This window comes from Apiospora kogelbergensis (assembly GCF_038363985.1).
Source record: "Apiospora kogelbergensis strain CBS 113332 chromosome Unknown utg000006l_segment0_segment0, whole genome shotgun sequence".
Classification (NCBI taxonomy): Eukaryota; Fungi; Ascomycota; class Sordariomycetes; order Amphisphaeriales; family Apiosporaceae; genus Apiospora; species Apiospora kogelbergensis.
Window position 1 is genome coordinate 3,216,121 of NW_027117423.1, and position 25,077 is coordinate 3,241,197.

The 25,077-nt window shown below is 53.1% G+C and overlaps 8 protein-coding genes across 8 annotated transcripts; 4 read left to right on the forward strand and 4 right to left on the reverse strand.

Annotated features, from left to right (window-relative positions):
- Positions 1-111: 111 nt before the first annotated feature.
- On the forward strand, positions 112-3,058 carry PG998_009869 (Dynein heavy chain-like protein; the record flags this gene model as incomplete). Its single annotated transcript, XM_066876685.1, has 2 exons — positions 112-1,774; positions 1,923-3,058. 2 exons carry the CDS (start codon positions 112-114, stop codon positions 3,056-3,058), a joined length of 2,799 nt encoding a protein of 932 aa, XP_066728841.1.
- A 676-nt stretch (positions 3,059-3,734) lies between these two features.
- On the forward strand, positions 3,735-4,094 carry PG998_009870 (uncharacterized protein; the record flags this gene model as incomplete). Its single annotated transcript, XM_066876686.1, has 1 exon — positions 3,735-4,094. One exon carries the CDS (start codon positions 3,735-3,737, stop codon positions 4,092-4,094), a length of 360 nt encoding a protein of 119 aa, XP_066728842.1.
- Positions 4,095-5,335: 1,241 nt separating this feature from the next.
- Positions 5,336-6,871, reverse strand: PG998_009871 (uncharacterized protein; the record flags this gene model as incomplete). The annotated part of the gene is made up of 2 exons (XM_066876687.1): positions 5,336-6,031; positions 6,098-6,871. The coding sequence occupies 2 exons, from the start codon at positions 6,869-6,871 to the stop codon at positions 5,336-5,338; spliced, it is 1,470 nt and encodes a 489-aa protein (XP_066728843.1).
- A 3,753-nt stretch (positions 6,872-10,624) lies between these two features.
- Positions 10,625-10,984, reverse strand: PG998_009872 (uncharacterized protein; the record flags this gene model as incomplete). The annotated part of the gene is made up of 1 exon (XM_066876688.1): positions 10,625-10,984. One exon carries the CDS (start codon positions 10,982-10,984, stop codon positions 10,625-10,627), a length of 360 nt encoding a protein of 119 aa, XP_066728844.1.
- Positions 10,985-13,050: 2,066 nt separating this feature from the next.
- PG998_009873 (uncharacterized protein) lies at positions 13,051-14,015 on the forward strand (the record flags this gene model as incomplete). Its single annotated transcript, XM_066876689.1, has 2 exons — positions 13,051-13,106; positions 13,184-14,015. 2 exons carry the CDS (start codon positions 13,051-13,053, stop codon positions 14,013-14,015), a joined length of 888 nt encoding a protein of 295 aa, XP_066728845.1.
- Positions 14,016-15,053: 1,038 nt separating this feature from the next.
- On the reverse strand, positions 15,054-15,546 carry PG998_009874 (uncharacterized protein; the record flags this gene model as incomplete). The annotated part of the gene is made up of 2 exons (XM_066876690.1): positions 15,054-15,243; positions 15,308-15,546. The coding sequence occupies 2 exons, from the start codon at positions 15,544-15,546 to the stop codon at positions 15,054-15,056; spliced, it is 429 nt and encodes a 142-aa protein (XP_066728846.1).
- A 1,332-nt stretch (positions 15,547-16,878) lies between these two features.
- PG998_009875 (Thiazole biosynthetic enzyme) lies at positions 16,879-17,912 on the forward strand (the record flags this gene model as incomplete). The annotated part of the gene is made up of 2 exons (XM_066876691.1): positions 16,879-17,197; positions 17,263-17,912. 2 exons carry the CDS (start codon positions 16,879-16,881, stop codon positions 17,910-17,912), a joined length of 969 nt encoding a protein of 322 aa, XP_066728847.1.
- Positions 17,913-19,461: 1,549 nt separating this feature from the next.
- On the reverse strand, positions 19,462-24,842 carry PG998_009876 (kinesin motor domain-containing protein; the record flags this gene model as incomplete). Its single annotated transcript, XM_066876692.1, has 4 exons — positions 19,462-20,007; positions 20,065-21,646; positions 21,667-24,481; positions 24,692-24,842. 4 exons carry the CDS (start codon positions 24,840-24,842, stop codon positions 19,462-19,464), a joined length of 5,094 nt encoding a protein of 1,697 aa, XP_066728848.1.
- Positions 24,843-25,077: the final 235 nt, after the last annotated feature.

Sequence of the window (25,077 nt, forward strand, 5' to 3'; positions counted from 1 at the left end):
CCGAGCTGCCGCTTAAAGTCAATCCCCCCAGATTGATAGACAATAAGTGCATTTGCTGCCTTAAGTGCCTATAAACAGAGTTTCGCTCTACGACTCGCTCCCCTCCTGCCGATGCCAAAACGCAGACCTAATCTCGACTTTGATATCCACGTCGACCCTTCTTGCCTTAGCGACTCAATGGACGACGACACCAAATCACCCCAGCCCACCCAAGCTGAAGCTACACCGCCGACAGATATCAACGCCGACGACACGGGTAGCGGCATCCCGCCTCCAGACGCCGAAGCCGGCATAATACCAGACAAGGGTGATGAGACCACCTCAGCTGACGCCACCGCACCATCCGAGGAAACGAGTGCGCTGATGGAGGACGACAAGCCTGGCCACGAGACGGAGGGCCACGAGGAAGCCGCCGCTGGCGAGAGTGACGAGGCATCTACCATCTTGCCTAGCATTGAGGACGATCATGACCTCAATGCCGAAGAAGACACAAACCGGTACAGTCCAAACCCATCTCGGCGATCTTCCCAGCGTACAGAAGAGCTGATCCAAGATGCTGCCAGGGACATCATGGCCGAGAGTGACGACCACGACCCTGACCATGGGGACGACTCGATCCTGGACGCATACAACGATGAAGACGAGACTGACCGAGGTGCCGACAGTAGCTCCCAGCAAGGTGTGACCGACGAGGATGTGTTCAGTGATGGGAGAAGCCCTCGAAGCTCTCTGGGGTCTTATGATGGCGGCTCCGAGTCCGCAAAGCACACCACCGTCCCGGACAATATTACCGGCGCCACAAGGACGCCGCGGGTGTTGTCGGAAGTTTCTCAATACTCCCACTACGACAAGGATGACTTTGTCCCGACCACACGTGGGCACACTCGACCTCCTTTCAGAACCCCCTCAGATGTCCGAGCCATGCAAATGTCTTCACCTGCCCCGTCTGTCATAGTCAATTCACCTCGCTCTGCGAACCGCAAATTTCCCACAGTTTCGCGCCTCGGCAGCCCAGCCGGGTCGGCGCAATACTCGCCGAAAAACAGGACACCTTCTCGGTTCAAGGTGAAGCAAGAAACCCCGCTGATTCTTCTTCACGCCACCCTCTTGCCGCTGAGGTGGATGTGGGCCGACATTATCGATGACCTGGATAGCTCAGAAATGAGCGAGGACGCCAAGTTGCTACGTGACTCGTGGCGCCTGCTCCAAGATGTGGTGGGCGATACAGTGGTGGAGAGAGGAATCTTGCTGGGCCATCCTCAGGATGACTATGAGGTCCTGGAGGAGCGCCTGCTCGAGGCTCTGGAGCTGCCTATGCGCCGCCGGGCTAGGATCTTGGAGTGTGGACATTACCTGGGCCCTGCTAACGAGAACGGCGAGGACGACGACAGCGACGATGACTATGACGTGAGTCGCCAGCAGAAGCCGCAAGCCAGGCACCACTGGTGCAACACGTGCAAGCATGAGATCCGTTACGAGTCCCTTGGCCCTGGGAAGATCTTCCGAGTCAAGGTCTACGCGAGCAATGGTCTTATGAAGGCCGGCGCCTGGGCCGCGTGCTGGAAGGAGATGGAGCGGGTGGACATCGAGCTCGAGCCGGTCGTCCCGCCGCCCGTCCAGGATGAACTTGTGCGACTCGCGGCTGCCCGAGAAGAACGCGAGGCTGCGAAGCAAAGGGAGTTCGACGTCGTGTCAGATATTGTGCAGCAGATCAAGGAAGAGCAGCGCGACCAACCATCCCGCCTGCAGTCCCACCTCGACCCATCTGCCGACCGTAGGTCGGTAGGCGGCGACCGCCCCCGAGTCCGTGTATTCTCGCGGTAGATCGTTGGGCGGAGCACGACCCGAGTCCTCCTATTCTCGCAGGACTTTTGCTGAAGAGCGTCCAGAGTCGGCACATTATCGCAAGCCATTCGCCGAAGATCGTCCCGAGTCGGTACAATCCCGTAGGTCCACGGCCGAAGAGCGTAGAATCCGCGAGGAGGAGGCCCGCATCCGCGAGGAAATGGACCGTATTCGCGAGGAGGAGGAGGCCCATATGCGCGAACCAACACCGGAACCCTACTACGCCCCATCTGAAGCCGCCTCGGCGCGCGAGCCTCGAGCTGAATCTTTCACCTCCAAACCCTCTTCTCCCTCACCTACTGGAGGACCTGGGCGTCAGCCTGTCCAGACCGACTCTCTGCCGGAACTACTGCTGCAGTCTGTTCGTGTGGTGCTGCGGGACTCCAAGAACATCATAATTATCGTGCTCGGTGTCGTCGCTCTGGTGCTTGCGGTGCGCGGCGCATCTGAATCACAACGCGCCGATGATGACTGGTTTGATTCTAGGAGTGTCCCTAGAGTTCACATTGCCCAAGTCCCTAAGGTGCAGCATGTTGTTGACACTCTCGAACTCCCGCAGCCAATGGCCTCGCAGCACACCCCAATTGCATATACCGCGGTTCGAGACACCCAGGCAGCAGAGTCGTTCGCTACTTACACGCCTTCTGTGGAAGTTGCCGCTACCCAGGATGTGCCTCAGAATACCCATGAGGTCCCCGAGGTCGAGCCGTCTTCCAGTGTGTCTGCGGCGTCTGCGCCCTGCGAAACACCTATGGCATCTCAGGAGCCAGAAGCAATTATTAATGTCGCTGGCGAGCAATCGCAAGAGCCCCTGGAGGAGACTGAGGCCGAGGATCAGAAAGAGCCTGAAATCGAGATTGTGAAGGAGAAGAAGGTGGTGCGTGTGATCGAGACTGTGACGGAGACTGAGACGGTCAAGGTCACAGCCACAGCGACGGCAACTGAGTCGGCTTCGGATGAGGCTCCGACGGCAACTGAGTCAGTTGCAGACGTGGCCCCGACTGCCACTGTTGAGGCCGCGGCTGTTGACGAGCAGGAGAGCACCACTAAGCCGGAGGAGCCGCTCGAGACCACCATCGCCGAGCCAAGCAACGAAGAGTCCAGTGAAGAAGAGCCTCTACAGCGACAGCAGCAAGCCGAGTCGACTGAGGAGACCGAAGCGGTTGAGGACACTCCTGCTGCAGCAACTTCCGAGTTTCATGACGATGAATAAGTAATAACATTGGAAACATATGGGATATGATGGGAGTTATTGAAGGAATGACGTGGACAATGGTGTTAAGATATAATGAAAAACACGACGATGATAAAATTTTGGTTTCTTTCTCTGTAACGAGCTCAGGATACCACCTCTGGTTTGCGTATTGAAACCTCTAGTAGATAGCCAAATTGAGATGTAACAACAACGACTTTCGATCTTCTCCCCTCGCCCCTTTTGTGATGCGGTACTGCCTCGAATATTGTGAATATGTGGGTTACTTGTACTGAAAGGTGTACTGCGTGTGTCAGTTTGCACTATGCCGTATAACTAACTACTAATGGTGGCAATCTTTTGCTGCTCACTGTCATTATCTGCGGACATCAGATTTTATTCACTGCCGGCTATCTATTTGCATGTTAGGAATATGTTTGTGAATGACTCTCACTGATAATAAATGCCATGGTAATACGGCAGCTGCTGGGAATTTAATATGCCCGCTATATTCAAATAGAACTTGCATCTGTATTCACTTTCACATTTAGACTATATAAACACGAAAGAGTAACTACATGAGCCCCCCCTTTCCATTGGACATACAAAACAAAGCATACACTCAGAATACCATATCCACCCAAGCACCAACAAAAGAATCAACGAACTGCTCCCTCCAGAAGACATAGAGGTCACCATGGATACAAAAACACCGGCAGATCAGGAACAGCAGAACCCCACAACGAATACCCCTCAAACCGTCATATACGGCCCGATAGAGGCTTGGATGGAGATCCCCCTTGTGACCGTGAGAGAAATAACCACTCCCGTAGACCAAGAGCCCCAGCCCCAGCCCCAGCCTCAAGCTCCGTCAGCTCAGGATCAACGCACGAGCAACGACCAGAACAGCAGAAACGCTACAGCGGAAACCGCCACCACGGCAGGACTTCGCGGAGGCAATGATGACGAGTACGACGACTGCTGCGAGGTGTGCTGCTCCAGCATGGTCATCTGTCTGCGCTGCTGGCTCTGCTGCGGTTGTCACTACGACGATTGAGAAGGCAACAAACAAGAATGGAGAGAAGGGGCTCGCAGGGAGTCGTTTATATCGGCTTTGGCTAAACTGATTAAGTCCAGTCATCCTATAAATATTCTAATAACCTCACCTTTAACAGTGAATGACTTTGTGGGACTATTCTCTTTTTTCTTCTCGTTCACAAGTAGTGAAGATATTCCCCCTTTTCTTGCGAACTCGACGCCAACCTTGGGTCAGTGGCCACAACCGCTTTTCATCAGTCTTTACCATTTTTCTTCAGTTGTAAAAATACCCCGAATTTCCCTCCGCAACCATGGCTGCAGATTGCAGCACAAATACAATGCCCGCCACGGCGCAGCATTTTCAACAACCACGTACGGACCAATATTGTACCATTCGCGGTTTAGCAACGATCACCGTTTCATCACGGTTGGTACAGCTATGCTATACCATAACCAGCATACATCGAACTCCAGCCTGGCACGTTCTCTATACGACATATCTAGTTGTGATGGAGAAGTCCCTCTATTACCTTTGAGCGGGTCTACTCCAGGTAGTCAGAGTTCTTGCTTCTAGCCCTATCTGCTCTCCCCAGGACTTGGTAACCCCTATTCGTCGCTGAAACTCAGTGGTACGGTCAAGGTCGTGTGTGTGCTTCACGCCGTAGCGGCTGGTATCAAGGGGGCCGTTGGCCACAACCCCAGTGTAGTTATAAGGGCAGGAAGTGGCCATTGACTCACTCGCCGAAGAGAAAGGGGCAGTGATGTGACCGGATAGCTGAAGCAGCCAAGATCTCGAAGGGGGGCGAGGGAATAATCACTTGGTCGAGCTCTTATTAAGGCTGCTGCGATACCTCGCATTGGGTGGGAAACCGCTGTTTTCTTCATTGATCCAAGACCGCTAATAGGATGAATATGACGGGCAAATTCGACAATTCGGAGCTAGCATCGTAGTCAAGAACGTAACCTCTGTGATCGGCAAAGTGGGCTTCGACGGTGGGATATGCCAAAGGCTAGTAGACAGGAGTTCATGAGTAAATGCCTCGAATTAGTATAACTCGCTTATATGCCCCCCCCCGACTCCGACCAATGCTAGGTATATATGTCTATGCTATATGAAGCACCGAGATTTGGTTCATGATGACAAAAAACAACAAATGACCATCAAAATATATATAGGGAAAAATAGAGGAATTCAGCAACCGCCAAAAATATAATGAAAAAAACTCCCTTCATTTCATGGTTCTCATTTCGGGTCATTTCTCAAGCCTGGATGGGATAATCGGCCATGCCACCACCAGAATACGGCAGGACATCGCCCATGCATCCCGGGCAGGCGCGGTTCGAGGTGCAACGGCCATGTTGCTCGCAGTGCCACTCGCTGCTGGGGGCGCACATGCGACACTCGCGACAGTGCTCCCAGGCGTCCATGGGCACCCACTGGCCACGGCAGAAGCTGTAGTTGTAGCCATGAAAGTCGTTGGCGTTGCAGTTGCCCAGCGCGCCGCGGAGGAGCTCGTATTCCAATTTTTCCCGGTCGTCCTTGAGCTTTTTTGCCTTGGAGTTCTTCGCTTTAATCCACCGGTCTTCCCAGTCCTTGAAGGCCTTCGTGTTGGCCTTGATGTCGGCCCACGACTTGTCATCATACAGCAGCATGTCCACCATGAGGTCGACGTCGAGCTCTTCTACGTTCGGTTGGTTCGAGAGCCAGGTTGCGAAACAGGCGTTCGCGTCGCAGGGCTTGGGAAACCGGGCGGCGGGGCCGAAGAAGGCCGTCAAGTCCTGGAAGGGGTTCCCGCAGGCCGTTCCGCAGGAGCAGTGCTTACCACACCTGCGTCCATATTTACTACAGGCACACGATGTGCAGGCCTTTTTCTTCCCGCGCCCTTTCTTACACGCGCACTTGGATTCTGGCGGGTTCGAGGATTCGTCCGGTTGGTGGGATTCCATTCGCATGTGCTGCGTTGATGGGTTAAAAAGGGAGACTCAAACAAAAACGCCTGCCCCATGCCAAGGGCCACTTACCTCGGATAACTCCTGCTCCAGCTCGCCCTGAGCATCTTCAATACCAATCTCCTCCTGAAGCGGGGTATGGGGATGTTGGTGTGTGCCATGTTCGGGCGTCTGACTGGGAGGCGGGCTGTACTGCGGGTTCACGGTGGGCTCGGGGTACGATACGGCGTGTCCTTGGAACATGGCGGCATGTGCCGCGGGTTGGGAGCTATACGACTCGCCGCCGCCGCCAAAGTGGTGAGGCAGGGTGTGCTGTAATATCGGTGTTGAAGGATGTTGCTCCTGCGGGGGAGAGTACGCGCCAGGGACCCCTTGATTCGAATGGGAGACCTTCATCTGCGTATACGAGCTGTTCTGCATGTTGTTGCTCCTCGGCTGGCCGTACGGGCTTCCGAGGCCGCCATTGTGGGCGTGTGCCTGCCCGTAGGCCACATTGTAGGCCGAGAGGGCGCGGGGGTCGTAGGACTGCTGGTAGACGGGAGAGGGGGCGCCGGTGAAGGGCTCGCCCGGGTAGCCGTTGGCGGCGGCATCGAGGGTGGAATAGGCGGTATAGTCGGGGACACCAGCGGTCGGGGTCTGGCGGCCGGAGGAGGCTACGGCCAAGGCGGCGTAGCTGGCATTGTGGTAGACGGTAGGGTTATAGAGGCCGAGGTTGGAGACGCTGGCGTTGTTGATACTAGGCGAGTGCCGCAGAGCGGGCGCTGTGGTCTGCGGGGTCGCACTGATGAACTCGGACGTGTTGGAGCGAATGCGCTTGCCCGAGTGTGGCGGTTGTGCCATGCCCATGCCCATGGCACACACACACACTGTACTGCACTCACACGGACGGGTGCGTGGGAGGCAGGTGACAGAGGGGGGTGAGAAAGGGAAAAAAAAAGTTGGGAGGTAGACACGGAGAGAGGGAAGTTCCCTCGCGCTACCGTCTGCTACTGCTGGGCGAGACGAATTGACGCATTGGGATCGTTCGATATGGGATTGGGATTGGATTTGCTAGGTATTCCGCCAATTGAGAGTGCAACTTCATTCAACCTACTCCCCCAGTCCGATAGAAAGAGCAGAGACAGGAGAAGGGGCCAGAGAGAGTCCGAAGGGGATAAGGGAGAAAAAAATAAGTTATCACAAATTTGATCGGCCAGCCCCCCAAATGGACGATACGCTGCTGCAGAATTGGTACATAGCAGATCCAGCGGCGCCTATCGGTTGAGCCCCGCCAATTCAGCGAGTTGGGTGTGCAAAACCCCTGCTCCTTTTTCTTTTAAATCCCACTACTAAACTCCCCTCCCGCTCTCTAACTAAGGATTGCTGCCGTCTTAGGGGTAGATTCTTCCTATGCTATGCAAAAGTGCATATTGAACATAGCTAACTAGCCAGCTAACTAACTAACTAACTGCCAGAGGAGTGCCAGTGCCAGTCCTGTCAAAGTCCTTGCCGCTCGCTCCCCCTACTTCCCTGCTACCAAGTCACAAAAGCAACAACTTGGCAAATAGAGGGGGGGCGCCCGGAGGGGCTGCTTTTCTCCCCCCAATCCACCTCGAGGTAGTGGACAGTCAATCCCTCCTTTCAATTCAATTCAAGTCAGTCAATGCAAGCTTCGTCACCTCCAGGGCTTTCATCGGCATACGTATTAGTAGGCGATGGGATTTTATATCGGGCCGGTCCTGGCCTTCTCCCATTCCTGCTGCTGCAATGCTACGCTGTGGACATGGCATCACATACATACACTCGCTCCTGTCTGTCATTCCCTCCCTTGTTCACACACATGTTGGATTCGCATTTGCATTTGCATTCGCACTTGCATTCGCAACAACTTGCAACTGGAGCCTCTCCAGGCAACTGCTACAAATGAGGCTTCTTCGCCCGAGACGTGGACCGGGATCCGGCAACCCTCCACGACCCAAAGTCGGTTGTCACTCTAATAGGTGATTTTTCACGTCCTGGTCCAAGCTTTCAAAAGAGTGGTCGGTGGTCACACCCGTCTGCATAAGTATTTATCTCACGATCCACTATCTTGCGTCGAACCAGTTCTGAAAATGCCCAATTAATCGGTGTAGAGGCAAGCAAGGGGTACACGACTCTGCCGCCCCTTCGGGGTCCTACCATTCTTCCCGCCGACTAGAGATCTGACTAAGTGGTGGATCTCTTCCTTCAGGACATGACACCGAAAAGAATGACCTACTCGCTTGCAGTGACTACTTATACGACGTTATAAGAGAGCCAAGGTCGTTAGTTTCTTCTGTTATACGTCCCCTGGATGCCTTCTTACAGGTCATATGCTCAACCGATCCTGTTGACGACATAGCCGATCTTCGCGGCCTGACGCTCCACACTTCAGGGGCTTCCCAATCGGGCGACTCTCAACGAGCGAGCACGCTGTCAATTTTAATCCCGAGTGAGTAAACCATGCAACATCGGAGGGAGACTGCTAGTCATCTCAACTGCAGCATACGCCAGATGACGGTGGAATCCTATAGGGATATGGTCATTGTTGCCGAGAGCGATATAGCGGTGCTTGAGACAAACGGCGAAGCTGCCACGCGTCCGATATACGGGACAGTCATCTCTGACGTAGGCATCTGGGGCGATGTTCCTCATACAATACATGCGTAGCCATACGTCCCTTGGCTCGGTTTCCCCACGGGATTTGACCACGCCGTATGTGAACGTCGGGGAAGGGTGCGTTTGAACTGGCGTCGCTCCAATTTAGTGGGTGTGAGCTGAGACGTGGAATCCCCCATCATCAACCTCGAATTGAAGCCAGGCAACATCCGTCCTGATGCAGTGGTGCTTGGTATGGAGCAAGCTGGACCTCGATAACCCGGACACAGGAAAGTGGCAACAACCTTATCGTACCTGACAGACGGGTCCGCCGACCCAGCAGCCACTGCCGGGCCGAGTCCATGATATACCGCCCCCTTGGGTAGCCTGTTATGGGGCGACTTCCTTTCCTCAAGACGACTGTCTGCCGACTTTGATAATGGCCGGCCAAATAAGCCTGATTACTTCTTCCATTGATATCCAGTTATATATTGACCGGCAACGGGGGCTCTTGGAGCGTCATACTGTGACAGCTGCTACCCATTTTATGAATAGTAAGTCGGCACCTGGGATCAACACCTTTCGTGGGTGTAGAACCGGCCGGACCCCGATATCCTGAGCTTGCGTTTCTGTGGTAGAACTGCATGAGGTTTTCAGAGCACGTATAAGACCAGGGCTTGAAGGGAAAGCTAGCCATTTTGTGTTGTGGCAGCTTTATTTTCAGCAATATAAGTGACGACACTCACTGGTATCTTCGCCGCTTAAAAAGACAGAGGGCACGCCTAGTATTTGCCCAATCTATGCAGGCAATGTACCCAGTGCCATGTCTAAGATATAACCCAAAGACCACAGACACAAATTTAGTGCGTCTGCAGCTGTAGGGTTCGGAACATCAAGAACGGGAGGGCCATAATCTGTTTTGGCACACAGCATTGACACATACGTGATTAAGTGAGTGAATACTGGAGAAGAAAGTGTTCTATACCAAGGCCTTGCTTTGTTTGCGGAGTATATGAGACCCACGAGGACAGCAACAGTTGTGTATGTTTCATCCCACATCCGACAAAACCCGGAATCATCAGCCAGTGCCCACAAGAGCAGCAACGTCAACTACCGAAACCAACGGGATCACCTTTTTAGGTGCCAATGAGCGTTACGGTAGGTGAGGACATCCAATCAACATGAGCGGTCCTCGCCGCATTTACGGTAGATGTATGTAGTTGGACGGGTGATGGGCAGGGGCAAGAATACCAGCACGAGAAGCTGATTGGTGCAAGTTTTCAGAGTCAGGGTCTAAGAGACAAAGAAAGTGAAGTAGATATAGAAATATACGGGTAGATAATGGGCCGTTGCATATCAAATCTCCAGATCTGGCGCCATCCATCTACACTTGGCATTGATGTCAATCGTGGCGTGTTCTGATCGGTGGCGTGATGCTGGGCCTATATTTTGCGGGGACCCGCAAAGCAGATGCAGCTTCTCACACACCCTCCGTGTCGAACTCGAGTAAAAGCGGTGGCATCTTCTCCCTTGCGAAATGGCCCTTCAAATCAAGCGAAGGATTTCCTGTCCAAGCAATGTGTGAGTTGGGGGTGATGAGTGCAATCAACATACCGGGGTAATTATTGGGGTTGAGGTGCATGGGCCTTGGGTGGTGGTTGATACGAGCAACGGAGGGATGCAAGACATTTTGAATGGATTTTGAATGATTTTACTGTATTGTAGTATGTGCTGGGAAGCTATGAGATATGCTACTAGGGTTATCGAGAGCGAACTCATCGTCACTGCTCTCCGACGCCGACTAAAGGAATGCCATGCAACTCTAGGTCTACAACCTGGAACACTGATGCTTCTTCCTCCTCTACCCATCTAGATGCTTTCGATCTCCAATTTGATACGATACGATGAGATGATGATGCTTAAAACGCAAGCGTTCCTCTTCTCCATGTAGCTTGTTTGCCCTTTAGTGCCTTCCCGTTACGGAATTCCCTCTTCTTTCCTTTCCTATAGTTGGGAGATGGGAGCAGTAGCGGGAACAGTGGTCCTCGTGTACTTGTTGGCCTTGGTGATGCCGAACTTGATCTGACGGTCGACGCCCTTGGCGACCTTCTCGAGGGGGAGGCGGTTGTCGATGCGCTGGACCGTCTTGCCGACGCGGGGCTCGACGCGTTGGGCCACCTTGGCGGCCGGCGAGGCGAAGTACGAGATGTTGCGCTCCCACCGGGGCGCCCACTTGATCGTCTGGCTCGCGAGACGCTCCTCTGCGCCGGGGAGCATCATGTAGAAGGGAGCGAAGCCCACGACACCTGCGAAGCCGAAGGCGGCGACTTCGGAGGGTCTGGCGTTGGGGATGCGGACGGGCATGATGGCGGTTTGTTGTTGATGATGTTGATGATAAGGATAGGTAAGTGCTGGTGATGATAACTGAATTGTGAAGAAGAGACAGAAGGGGGAATATGAAGCCACTGATGTCTTTCTCCAGGAGTCGATGGGGTTGGCAGGCCTCCTTATGCTTTAGACTTAGAGAACTCTCTTGGTGTCAGGTGATCTTAGCTGGAATTAGTTGGTTGACCTTGATGGCCTGTGGTAGTTGAAGACTGGTTTGGTGTCACATATATGTTTAACTGAAGAGACGAGAGGATCAATGTATTAAGATGCCTATGGGTTGGGGGTGGCAGCCAGTTATTAATAAAGGGGGATGGACACAGACTCAGACGCCCCTACCAAACCATAACCACCGCCTTAGCTACTGTTGCCGCCCTCCACTGACATCAATGTTCCCTCCCTCTCTCTGTACATGTCATCCTACCTACCCTACTCTATATGCCGTCTATACTCTGTTTTGAATATGCCATGAGATGCGGGGTAAGGGGCCAATGAAGGATGGGCAACAGCGTCGCAATGCCTCCCTCGCATACCAATCATGTGTCCAGAGACCAGAGGGAGGTGGTCAACGCAGTAGTCAAGGATGCTCAGCCTATGTTTGCCTGAACAATAAATGAGCCACCATCCATCAGGAGGGAAACTCTCGTTCGATGGGCCGGGATGATTGCTTATTACATCCCACTGGCGTCTGGTCATGTAGGTGCAGAGTACCAGCAGGGTGAGATTTGGTAGGCAGGGGGGCACTCGGGCGGCATGAATGCGACAAGGCATATACATGGTCTGATTCGACTCGGAAATGCAGCGACAAGGATCAATGCAACACACACAACATCTAGTAGTACGTACGACTCAGCGACGCACGCACTCCAACTGAACTGGCCTGATCGATGTCCTCGCTGTCACTGGACAACAGCCCCCTGAGGCTCTGCGGATTAACAAATGAATCTGCACAGAAATGAGCTCCGTATGCAAAACCATCGAGATGTCAGTTCGAAAATGCGATTTATAGTCGTGGAAGTCGACATCGTTGTTTCGTACGAGACACTCACGTGCTGCCTGGTCCAAATTAGGCATCTTAAGGGTAGCGCTAACCCCGCTTCCCCAGACCGTCAGTGGATCAAATAGTTGGCCACCTCCACTGAGTTTCCGGGGAGATCCCGTCTGCTGCAACGTGCATTGGTCAGTCATCCTCGTTTTGGGCGCAAGCGCTCATCCTTCGTGTCGCTGCAGGGCCGATGTTAATAAGCAGGCGACCCTGAAAGACAGAAGCACCATGGGCTTACTCGCCATCCAAGATTCCCAAGAGGTGCTACGAGGTCATATTGTCTACGTCCCTGTTTCTGGGAATTCGAAATGCAAGGCGCGCATTTGGAGGGCTTTTGTAGAACGGGGACCCCTGGTTGCACATTCGAGACACGAACCCTCTGATTGACGCTTCAACCAGAAGGTTCACTTGTAATCTCAGATTCTCGGCGCCCAAAGCCCAAAGCCCAAAGCGGTATGGAAATTCGGGCACATGCCCGGAAGAGCGGGCCAGAGTAACGACTGCCAGGAGGAGCTGACAATAAGAAAGTCTTCTCCTTACTCTGAAGGGAACCCGCACATACTAGACTTTGGCTTGCAGATTTGGATACCATGACTTTCACTTACATAGCGACCCTCCTAAACGACAACGCACAACGAGAAAGCCGCCGAGCGACGGCGCGAAACGTGGACGTACCATAAGAGGGTTCAATAGATAGGTATGTGGTCTGTGATTTCGATGAGCAAATGATTGGTCAGAGTTGATAATTTGCGACCAAATATGCCGGGTGAGAAGAATGGGCAATTGACGGGCAATCCCGAGTTTGGAATAACTTGTTCGAAGTCCTTTCAATTAGTTCCCACTGCCATATTTTGGTTGGCGTGGCGTATGGTGGTGTAGTGGTGTCACGTGAAAGGGAGCCACCTCACTCACCCCTTACCCAATCCAATCCAGTCCATCTTCACTAACGCCGATATTTAATGACTTCATCAGGAGTTCCGGGCAAAATATTGTATTGAACATGTTCTTACTGCTCGTTCGCCATGGCGAATCGACAGATAACGTAGCAAATCTTTAGTGAGTCGCACTACATCACATTATGAGCAACAGACATGCCCACGGTTCATCTGGTCTAATGTTCCCTGGCTTTACAGCGCTGGCTCACGCGACGCTCCCTTGACCAATCATGGGGTTCTCCAGGCAAAGCGATTAGCAGACCATCTGGTTTTTTCGCCCGCCTCGAAGAAATTTCGGCGCATTACGCACATATTCACCTCAAATCTCCAGCGCGCCTACAAAACAGCAGAAGCCGTCGCCGATGCGCAGGCTGGCAGCACCAGCGCAAGCGCCGGAGCGCCCTACGTTGCCGATGTCGTGCAGCTCCCGGAACTTCGTGAGAAGGATTTCGGCTCCTCCGAGGGCAAGAAGTTCGGCACGAAGTCCACAGCCGCCGCCCATGAAGCCGCCGAGTCAGACGTGGAAGCGCCCGCTGCCATGATGGCCCGGGTGAACCGCTTCATAGATGTTCATCTGCATCCCCTATTCATGTGCCATGCGTCTAACGACGATACGATACTGGTTGTGGCCCACGGCATAATATTGAACTACCTGTTCAGGGCCTTGCATACCAAATTCCCTGCTCCTGCCACCTTAACCGAAACCCACGCTACTTGGAGTAACACTGGTGTACTGCTGGCAAAGATTAAAGCTCACAAAAGCCATGGAGGACGGGATACGCAAAATGAGGATTTGACGCTCTCCCAACCTAGCAATCCTCGAAATGCCCCTGAAAGTCTTCCTCCCCCTCCTCGAAAATTCTCATTCTTGGTGGGTTCTATCAATAATGTAGACCATCTCAAAGGTCTGAAGAAAACCCGGGGCGGTGTAGGCAGCGCACAGTTTGATCCTCGACAGCGCAGTATGGACGCGTTTTTCAAACCCACAGCAAAGAAGCGCAAAGCTGAGGCAGAAGCGGAAAGGGACTGACCATGTTTGTTATGAACGACGAACAATCTGAGCATCGCCCATAATGCATGGCAGTCACCTACTACGAATACTGCTGTATCCCAGCCACAAGGACGAAGAGGAACCGTGGTATCGTGAGATCCCATGTGATAGGCTAAGGTATCTCAAGCACATATGCGAGCAAGTCCTGGGTGGGCAACAACTTGTAATCGATGTCTACCCTCGATAACGTACATAGGAAACGACGTTTGGTGGGGTCAACCCGCGCAGGTGCGCCATTCCATTTCGGTCAATCGTTAGGCCGGTTATTCAAAGGTCCCCACTATGGAAAAAATCCTCCTACTGTCCACTTGGATGCTATATAATTCTTACCTTCCACTAATTCTTCCAAGGCTTTCATCCTTCCTCACCTTCACGCACAGGTGAACCAGATCTTGTTACCAGTACCTCTCCAACAGGCAACTGTGTAGACAGATCGCTGCGCGACGATGGTACCATCTTGATGGGCCTTTGACGCAGATGAATTGCAGCTTCAAATCCAGGTAGGTCTGGCGGCTACCAACCACAACACAACAACGGGCCAAAAACATCTCGGTTTGACGGCCCAATCGACTTCGCAATCATGATGGTAAGTTCTACACTTAAACAACACTTCTTGCCCATTCCCCTTTTATGATGAAAAAGCGTAATTCACAGACCTGTTCCGAATTTTAATGTGGAAACGATTTCGTCCAACCGCTATCTGACATCCCTACCCTCCTACCATTTTTTCTCTGCTCAACCACTTTGAAGCTTGCGCTTACGAGAAATCAGTCTTAGGTTCTATATCCAAACCACTTTGATGAGATATCAGCTTGTGGCACAGGGACACTTGATAGCAGCTTTTCTTGCTCTATTCCTAAAGGTGCATGGTCCAGGATCAATCTACTAAATAATATAATTAAATTAAAAATATGAAAGATATGAGAATTATTGAGACACAAATATTGAATATGACACTAAGTGATTTGATAATTTAAACCGCTATTCATTGGGCGACAACCGAGCCTTACGATTTGTTTATCTCTCGTCTTCGACGTCTTCACTGTCGTCGTCATCGTCGAGTTCATCGGCTTCGGACGGCAATGAGCGTGGAAACCATCCGTATAGGCTGAAGTCCACCGACAGCTCGCCTAGCGAACCGGTGGAGACCTCGACTCCCTCGGCCTCGAGAGCCGCCGCCTGGTTCCGAGCACCGGAGGGCTGTGATCTGGGTACCTATGAGTTCGGGTTCTGGTGCACTGCTCTCCCATCGTATGATAGGGATGACGTACCTGGGGGAGATGATGCCTTTGGAGTTGATGACTCTTTGCCATGGCACATTATCATGATTGTGCCGCGCTTCCGCGTCGTGCGGGAGGTGCTTCAAGCAGACGCCTACCTGGCGGGGCCGCTGGGGAGTCCCTACTAGCTTGGCGATGTGCCCGTAGGTCGTGACCTTGCCCGGCGGGATCTCTCGCACGGCGTTATACACGGCCAGGAAGAAAGCGGCCGCCTCGTCCGAACGTGTCATACTTGCTGCTGACGACTGCGGATCCGTGAGACGATGCTGGAATAAGGCACGCAAGCTTGCGCGATATGCGCTTGAATAGGGTCTTGGTGAGGCTGATCTCGGTCTGTTTACGTTGCGGAAGACGTGGGTAGTGGACCCAGGTTTCGAGAAGATTGTCCCGGGTTCGACGACGACGAACGGCACTCTCCGTGGTACTGTCGGGGTATCTCTGAGAAGGAGATTTGGTGATTCAGGTACGGAACAGTTACAGGTTGGACGAAGTACTCGCTTAGTCTCGGGCGGTTGTCGTCCATGTTTTTAGTGCGGGATTGAAAATGGTGGGCTTGGCGCAGGACTGACTGCATACTCAATGAGCATTAGTTCGTGATGGATAGAGTTCGTCTATTTCGTCTATTTCTTGCCCGTCCAACCAGCTCGCACACATTGCGAACGCGGTTTCCAATGGGAACCCACAGTGTTATCAAACTCGACCAGTCGTTGGGAACTCTGACTGATATCAACGTCGGAGCGATGCAGGCCGTGACGACACGATGTACAATGTTGTAATAGCACATGGCGTGAGTAACATACTCTGACCCCTCCTTCCTTATTGTCCCCTCTTCCCGTCTCTGAAGTCATTTCTTCCTATATATAAATATAACTCACTACGATATCCCTTTTTCTGTTTTCTCTCCCTCTCTCTCTCAAAACTCCATCATCTTCTGTTCCGTTGGCAGCTCTGCAACCAAATTCATATCCAAGACTCAGAACGAACACACAAGTAGTACGCGCCGTGACTCACCATCACGGATACCTGCTTCTCCCTTTTGTCCCCAGAACACCCACTAATACAATGGCAGACTTGTACAACCGGTACGGGTCGTCATGATGGCGACGATGGAAGCCATGGCCTCTTCAAACGGGTTTATCCAGAAGTCACAATGGTTGACTACAAAATGACAAGCAAAGTCATGATCATGAAGAAACCACCCCTCATAAATCATCACTATCAGGTAATGGCTTGAGGCGAGCTGAGCCGGTGTTCGTGTCTCTGTGCCTCCCATGTCGGACCATCAATTCTCCCCTCATCCAACCAAGCTTGCAACTTCGGTGCAGTTTGGAGATAGGGGCCAGGACTGATGAGATGAAGGGGGGCTCTTTCTTCTTCTTCTCCATCGAAAGATGGAGAGGAGAAAGAAAAACAGAGCTCGTTCTGAGATTATACGGCGTACAACTTGATCTGGATAATACCAGCGAAAGGATCATGCTCTCATTGTCCAATCCCCCTATACACTGAGCAACGGTACTAACCCTTCTGTTTAGTAAACCATTACTACCACTACCACCGTAACAATGGCCCCTGCTGTGACTCTTGACTGCGTTGAGCCCGCGACCCTTCCCCACAAGGGAGGTGTCCCCGCCGGCAATGTCAAGGCCAAGACTGCCGTCGACGTCGCCGATGGCAAGTGGAAGGACTTCACCTTCGAGCCCATCCGCGAGTCGCAGGTCGCGCGCACCATGGCCCGCCGCTACTTCAACGACCTGGACACGTACGCCGAGTCCGACGTCGTCATCGTCGGCGCCGGGTCCTGCGGCCTGAGCACCGCGTACACTCTGGCCAAGGCCCGCCCCGACCTGAAGATTGCCATCATCGAGGCTAGCGTTTCACCTGGTGAGTATACTCGTGTCAGAAAGAAAAATTCTTGCTGTTACAGTAGCTAACGCATATGATGTTAGGCGGCGGCGCATGGCTCGGCGGCCAGCTCTTCAGCGCCATGGTGATGCGCAAGCCCGCCGACAAGTTCCTGTCGGAGCTCGGCATCCCCTTCGACGACGAGGGCGCCTACGTCGTGGTCAAGCATGCGGCCCTCTTCACGTCGACGCTGCTCTCCAAGGTCCTGAGCTTCCCCAACGTGAAGCTGTTCAACGCGACGACGGTCGAGGACCTGATCACGCGCCGCGACGACTCGGCTCCCGGCGGTGTCCGCGTCGCCGGCGTCGTCACCAACTGGACGCTGGTGGCCATGCACCACGACGACCAGTCCTGCATGGACCCGAGCACCATCAACTGCCCCGTCGTGGTCAGCACGACGGGCCACGACGGGCCCTTCGGCGCCTTCAGCGCCAAGCGCCTCGTCGGCATGGGCGCGCTCGACAAGCTGGGCGGCATGCGCGGCCTCGACATGAACACGGCCGAGGACGCCATCGTCAAGGGCACGCGCGAGATCACCCCCGGGCTCGTCTGCGGCGGCATGGAGCTCAGCGAGGTCGACGGCGCCAACCGCATGGGCCCCACCTTCGGCGCCATGGCCCTGTCCGGCGTCAAGGCCGCCGAGGAGGTCCTGGCCGTCTTCGACGAGCGCAAGAAGCAGAATGACGCTGCTTAAGGACGAGTTGAGACTATCGCGGCCGCCTTGTAGCCTTTGTTGCCTCTTCTTGCGAGGGTGGCGAGCGTTTTTCTCCTGCTTTTGTGAACCGGAGGTGTGGAACAAATTGCCAAAGGATGTTCGTTGAGTGAGAAAGGAGGAAGGCCATCTTCTAGCAAACACGACAAACGTCTTGTGAATTACATATCCGCTCATTTGATATCAATTGAAATAACTATGAAAAACCCAACCGTATACGTACACGTTACTCGATATTTAGTTAAATCGTCCATGTACTTGTCTCATCTGCTTGACACCATCAGGACGCCCACCCCTATTCTGTTTGTTGTCGCGTATTGATTGTTACGGTCTACTCCTAGGACTCGGCAACTCGGTATCACATAGTCAATAATACAAGGAACATAGTATACAGCAGGCGGGAAAGAGACCTCTACATTTCCGACAACTATATAGCAACTGACAGGCTGGTTGATTTCGTGTGCCTCCCGTGTTCACCGAGCCCCAATATAAACATAACACCTGCTTCTTCATGTGTTACATTTTTGGAATGGGACATCATAATACACAATCTCTCTCTCTAACTCTTTCGTCCTCTGTCTTCTCTTTCTCTGTCTTCTTTCCACATATCCAGCGCTCTCGTCCAGCTCAACATCCCACCACCGCCCGTCTCCTACCAGCCATTCACCTCCCGCTCGAGGACAAAAAAAGGGAAGAGAAACATCAAAGGGGGTAGTAGCAGCAGTAGCAGTAGTGAAAACATTTATCAAAAAAACGCGCGCCGAAGAAGCAGAGAACACGCTGCCACCTTGTAGTGAAGAGAGGACAAAGTAGAATAATATGAAGCAACAGCATTAGAAAAACAAGTAGAAAAGGACAAAAAAATCAGAAATGGGTGCAAAAGTGGTATCTCAGAATGGACGATTCGGCTCGGGCCTCTCAAACAGCATTCTTTCTCTCATATGTGGTTCCCTCTTCTGTTTCTCTATCCGCCAACCTCCCCCTTTATAAAGAAGGGGAACGCTGGCCGTGATGACAGAAGCAAGGAGAGATTAAAGTTTAATGGGCGGGCAAGAAACGCTGTCGTGGGTGTCGTGAATGATCTGGGGTCCATTCCATCCGTAGACACGTCTCAATGCTCGCGTGGTAGTATATTTTCGTTTCCCGTCCAAAGTCGTCGCAGGTAGTAGGCCAGCCAGTTAGGATTGACTACTGAAGGTGTGTGGTTTGGGTCATGGTCGAATGTGAAATGAAGATCGTAAGAGGAGGGCAAGAAGCGTAAGTGCCCGAATAGGTAGCCCAAATCGAGGACCGGGCGCCTCGAATGCCGTATAGTTAGGGTACAAGATAGTACATGTGATCATGGCTGCAGATGGCGAAGAAGCGCAAATCAAGCTACCCTCGCCCATCGAGTATGATGGTGCTTGGTCGTCCAAGGCGGCGGCGCCAGCTCAAATTGAGACCGGACTGTGACGTGATATCCATCAAAGTACACGAGGTATACAGCCAAAAACGCCGAGCAGACCAAGAGAACGGCCAAAATCGGCCACGCCTAGAAGCAGTTGAGGCTGCCCTTCTTCTTTTTCTTGTTGTTGATGGCGTTCATCCGCTCTTCCAGGTGGGCGCGAGCTCTCTCGGCATCTTGGCGCTTCTTGCGTTCCTCTTCGACCTGGTGAAGGCTGTCTCGCCAGCGGCTGTCCTGCTGTGGCTTCTCCTTGAGTTGCTTGACTTCGTTCTCAAGTTCCACGGCGCGTTTGCGCCAAGCCTCACAGTCGGTCTTGACCTTGTTGGACTGCTTCTCGAGGTCCGTCAGGGCCTCTTCCAAGGTCGACGTCAATTGCTTCTCAGCATTGAGGTGACGCTCAATGGAGCGAATGCGGGCCTCTTGGTCTTCACGGATCTGTAGGTTGGCCATATCGTTACTCTGAGGTCGTCCACCGCCCGGTGCTCCGTTCGAAGTAGGCGACGTCGCCCCGCCAATGCCAGGCAGAGGAGGCAGAGGAATCGCCGGAGGAGGCGATGGTAAGGATGTATGCGAGGCTGTCTTGCGGACCTGCTGCTGCTGCTGTTGTTGCGAGCCGACCTCGTCGAATTTAGCCTGTGATAAAGTCAGCGATTTGGGTTCCAAGAGGATGTCCATGTATTGAGAGCTTACCTGGAGAGCAGCGTATTCTTCCCTAATTGCCTCCAGCTCACCCTGAGCCTTGATCCTTGCAGTGGTGGCTTCCTCAAGTTGAGATGCACGTTCAGTCTGCAGAGTGGACAAACGGTTGTTTGTAATCTGGGCTTGGTCGAAGTTTGTCTGTAACTGATCCTCAAGCTCCTCTACCAGGCGAGAGTGCTTCTTGTTCTTGACCTCGAGATCCGCCATCCGCTTTCTCAAGGCAACTATTTGCTCGGAGACGGACGAGTACGGGCTCTTTACCTTTTCACCATCTACCTGCAGCAACTCGTTCAATGCCGACTTGACTGTTTCCAAATCGCGCATAATGGTGTTGTTGATAGAAGCAAGCTCAGTAACATGGCCTTCAAGTTCGACCTTCTTCCGCTTCTCGGTACCAAGTGTCTTCTGATCGGCAATGAGGGACTGAACACGGTCTGAGATCTTCTCGACGCTAACCTCAAGACCCATGGCGTACGCAACCTCTGTGGCTACCTTCATCAACTCATCACGAGCTTCAGATAGATCGCTCTCCAGGATGCGGATGTTATCGGCATGCTCCGTCATGAGAATGGAAAGCTGCGACTCGTACTCCTGCTTGGACTCGGCCTGGAGCTCATCAATGTCCTTTGCATGCTCAGCTTCAAGCTCGTCGAAACTCTCTTGGTTGCTCCTGATCGTTTCTTCATGCTGGGCAATCTGTGCCTCCAGCTTTCCGAGAAGCTCCTTGTGTTTAGTTGACTCTGCGGCGGCCAAGTCTCGAGCACGCGTGGCCTCCTCGAGCTGACTCTTTGCGCTAGAGTGGGCACTTTCTAGCTCAGACACCTTGGCCGCGTTGCTGTCGATGATGGCCTTGTAATCGCCGATCTCCTTGTTCAGGGCCGTGATCAGGTCTTGATGCTTCACGTCTGCCTCCATTGTTTCACTCTCGTCCTGCGAGTTCTCGCGGACTTGGCTGTAGTTCGCGTTAACCTCGGCGACTCGTGACTCAAGCTCCTTGATGGTCTGTTGCATGGTTCGCTCGGTGGCCTGCATATTATCGAGAGTGGCCTGGTGCTTGCCTTCCCAGCCTGCAAGTTCTGATTGCAACTCCTCAATCTTCTTCTCGTGGGCAGAAATCAGCTCGTCATTAGCGGCAGGGGCTTCCGCAGAAGCTGACCGAGCAGTAGAGGCATCTTGCATAGAGGCTCGCAGAGAGTCAAGCTCCTTCATGAGTTCGGATTCGCGCGCGGCATGCATCTCTTGCATCTGCCGGAGTTGGGCCTCATTCTGTTCCAGCTGATTCTTCAATGTCGCAATCATAGACATGTCCATGGGACTAGACTTCAAACTCGACCGCTCGCGCGTTAAGCCATTGATAATTGTCATCTTCGTCTCCATCTCCTTTCTGGTATTGTTCACATCTGCCTCGAGTTCCTGGATGCGCTCAGACCTGGCATGCAACTCATGCATGGCGGCATTGAGGTTAAGCTCGAAGTTCTGCATGACATCCGGCTGTTCCTCAAAGTTATCTGCGGCGATGTTTCGCAACGAGGCGAAGGACCGATGGGCCCGGTCAATGATCATAACATTTTGACTAGACTTGCGGCGAATGACCGGGGTGGCACTTCGGGGGATGTAGGCTCAGCGTGCTTGGCCTTCATGACTTCCGTCTTCAGCTCTTCGACCATATCCAAGGTTTCCTGGTGCTGCTCCTCAAGCTGAGCGTACTTCTCTGCAAGCTTCTTCTCTGCAGATTCTTTCTCAAGAGCCAGCGACTTGAGCTTTTCCAATTCCAAAGCCAAGGCTTCGTCGTTGTTTGGTGACTCGGCAATCAGGGTCTCCCTCGACTCAGAAGCCTTGGGGGTTACCGAATCCGGAAGTTCAGTAGAATCGACAGTAGCCGGGGAGTCCATAGCTGAGGATAGCTCCGAGGAAAGCGAGCGCGATGATAATCGGGTCCCATCCTTGACGTCGCTGGACTGCGCGTCGGATAAAAAAGAAGGCGGGCGAGTATCTTCCGGTGATGTGACGGAGATGACAGAGTCGCGTTGTCGGCTGGGATGTTTAGCCTCGTCCACAGCATCCTGAAGCTCTGATAATGTCCTGAGTGCCTCCTCATATTTGCTATGGAGAGCATCGAACTCTTGCAGAGTGCTCTCGTGTTCTACACGGAGGTGAACAAGCTCTTCGGTGACATTTTCCAGTTTATCGGCAACGAACTTGCTTTGAGCAGGGCTGGGAGGTGGTAGCTCGGAAGTGTGCTCATCGGCCCTCTCACCGTTAACCTCGTCATCTTCCGATACTGCCTCGTTTTGGGTAGCAGGCTTGCGTGGGTCTTCTTCGGTTTCCTCCTCGCCAACCTCCGCCAGAGTAGAGCGTCGGCCTTGGACAGTAGGTGGGCGGTTCGAGTGGCTCCTGGCCGCTCGGTCGGCGATGCGGCGGTGGCTATACCCATTTGTGTTTGATTCGGACTGACCGTCGGGCTGCTTTCCGTCGGGTTGGATATTGTCAAGCTCATTGAGCAAGTTGTCAAGCTTGCCGAGACTCCGCTGCCGCTCAATCACTTGTTCGAGGCGGTCAATCTCACGCTGCATCAACTCGGTGTCTTGGTCGGCCTCAGCAAGTCGTTCCTCCAGGGTCGAAATGTAGTCTTCGGCAGCAGCCTCGTTCTCCCGGACACGTGCGATTTCTTTCCGTAATTCGAGGATAATGGTTGCGTTCTTTTCCTCGCCCGAGGTATGTCCATCAAGCTTGGCTTCGAGATCATGGAGGTAGTTTTCCGTGTTGGCCTCGCGATCCATCAGCTTCTGTAAACGGGCCTGAAGCTGAGTGTTGATGGTCTCAATATAGGCGCATTTAGTTTCTTTCTCTAAAAGGTTGGTCTCGCTGTTGGACAAAGTAGTGCGCGTGCTGGAAAGAGACTGCTCGAGTGACTGGATCGTTTTTTCGTATTCGAGGACCACTTGCTCGACTGCTTGAGCAAAGGAATTGGACCGGTTAAGACGTTCGGTTGCGGTGTCTCCGGCGCTCTCCTCCATTTGCTGGTTCTCAGCCTCCTCATTGTCTCGTGCCTTCGCCATCTCGGCTATCAGCTTAGCATGACGTTGGCTAAGAGTAGTGTAGTTCTCCTGAACGTCCAGTAGTTGATTTTGGAGTTCCGCCTCGCGCTCGTTGTTGAGTCGCTCGGACCTCTCACTGGTCGCCAAATTGCGGCGCTCATTTCCGCCACGCTCAGCACTACGGATCTGCTCACGTAAAAAGGCCACCTCGGCCTTGAGCCGATCAATAATTGCCTGCTTATCACCCTCCTCCGTAGCTTGGATCCTAGGCTTGCTCTGGATAGCACGGGCGCGTTGGGCGTATTGAACCGTATTTAAGGTTTCGCTGAGATGAAATTCGGCCGGAGTGACACATGCAATCATATACGTAATAGCATTGCCACCAAGAGAGTCTTGGAGCAGACGTGTAAGTCTGGAATCGCGGTACGATACGTGTGCGCCGTGGGATCGCGAAGAAAGCTGCGAGATGACCTTGCCTAGCGCGGCCAGGCCGGCATTGATCGAAATTCCTTCTTTCGCCCGCTCGCCTTGCGCGCCGGTGTTTTTCAGACGTTCGCTACCCGCCAAGTCGACGAAATGCAGCTTGCTGTCCGTCGTCACCCAAGTTTCGGCCCCAGTCATGGCTTCAATAGGTACCGAAAATCGCTTGTTAGCTCCCTCCGTGCCCTGCGACTTGGGTTTGCGCTGGACTAGGTTGAGACTGAAGACGGCGTGCGAACGAGACGACTTGGCGTTGATAGCTGTGGAATCAGTTTGACGGATGGCAGAGCCGAAGTTCAAAGCCTTCATCAAGTCCTCGATCGAGTGGATGTCCATCTGACGGAGCCCGGTGAGAATGATGTTGCCCTTGGTATCCTCGCGAATGGTAACCGTGCCTCTTTCATGCTGTGGCGTTGTCTCGGGTACAAGCAAGTCGCGAAGCTGTTCGTTGTAGATCTCGACGTACGTCGCTTTCAATTCCCAATTCTTCTCGGTCGGCGTGTTCCCCGCTGGCGAACTCTGCCCTATAGAGTATCGCTGGGGTGTGCGAAGACCGGACATGGAATTGCGATTAGACTTCTTGGAAGGGCCTTCGAGCTTCTCAAACAGCTCAGTTGCCGCGCGGGGAATGACTCCCATCCTGTCAAGATCCTGCTGTTCTACCGGGCCCGAAGTACCCATGGTGAAGGACTTTCCAGCGCCAGATTGACCGTACGCCAACAGCGATACATTGTAGCCTTGTAGGAAGGCATTTACACTCTCGCTGAGGTACTCCCAAACACCTTCCTGGTCGATATCGGGGGGAAGACGCGATCGAATACGAAAAGCTTCTTGCCCTGTGGCGCATCGATCGATAGACTCGTCGATGAAGTCGCCTGAACCATGGAGCGCTGGAAACGTTGGGGAATTAAGTCGAAACCGGGGTCGGTAGGTTGTAGAGGCGGTCGCACTCGGATGACTGCATACCAGTGTACAGGTTAGCCATATCCACGGTACAGTGGAAGTCATAGTACCCTGCTATATTTCCGGGCCTCGGGCTGGCACCAAGAATGCGCGACATTGAAGCGAATAGAGATAAACAGGGCAGTTGATTCACTTACCGACTTTGACTGCTGTCTTTCCCCCATCCTCGTCGGATGCTCTGCTCTTGCTATTCAGGCTCATGCGACTATTGCTTCGCGGCGAGGGCCTGATCATGGCACTGGCGGGTCGCGACATCATGCTTGGTGAACCCGGAGGTGAACTAGCCATGATGGCGGGAGATGTCTCTGCCTACGAAGAGACAGGAGTTTCGTTCAACGACAAAATCTCGAGAGCGGCGCGCGGAAACCGCGGGAATCAGGTGGTAAGGCAGTGAAACGGGCAAATTGGGGTTGCCTAGTGCCGAGTTTTCTCTTATTGGGTTCGTCGAAATGCAAGGCAAGTCAATTCATGCGAATTGTCGTTGGGTGGTCGTCGTAAGGGAATCCTAAAGAGCGAGGTGAAC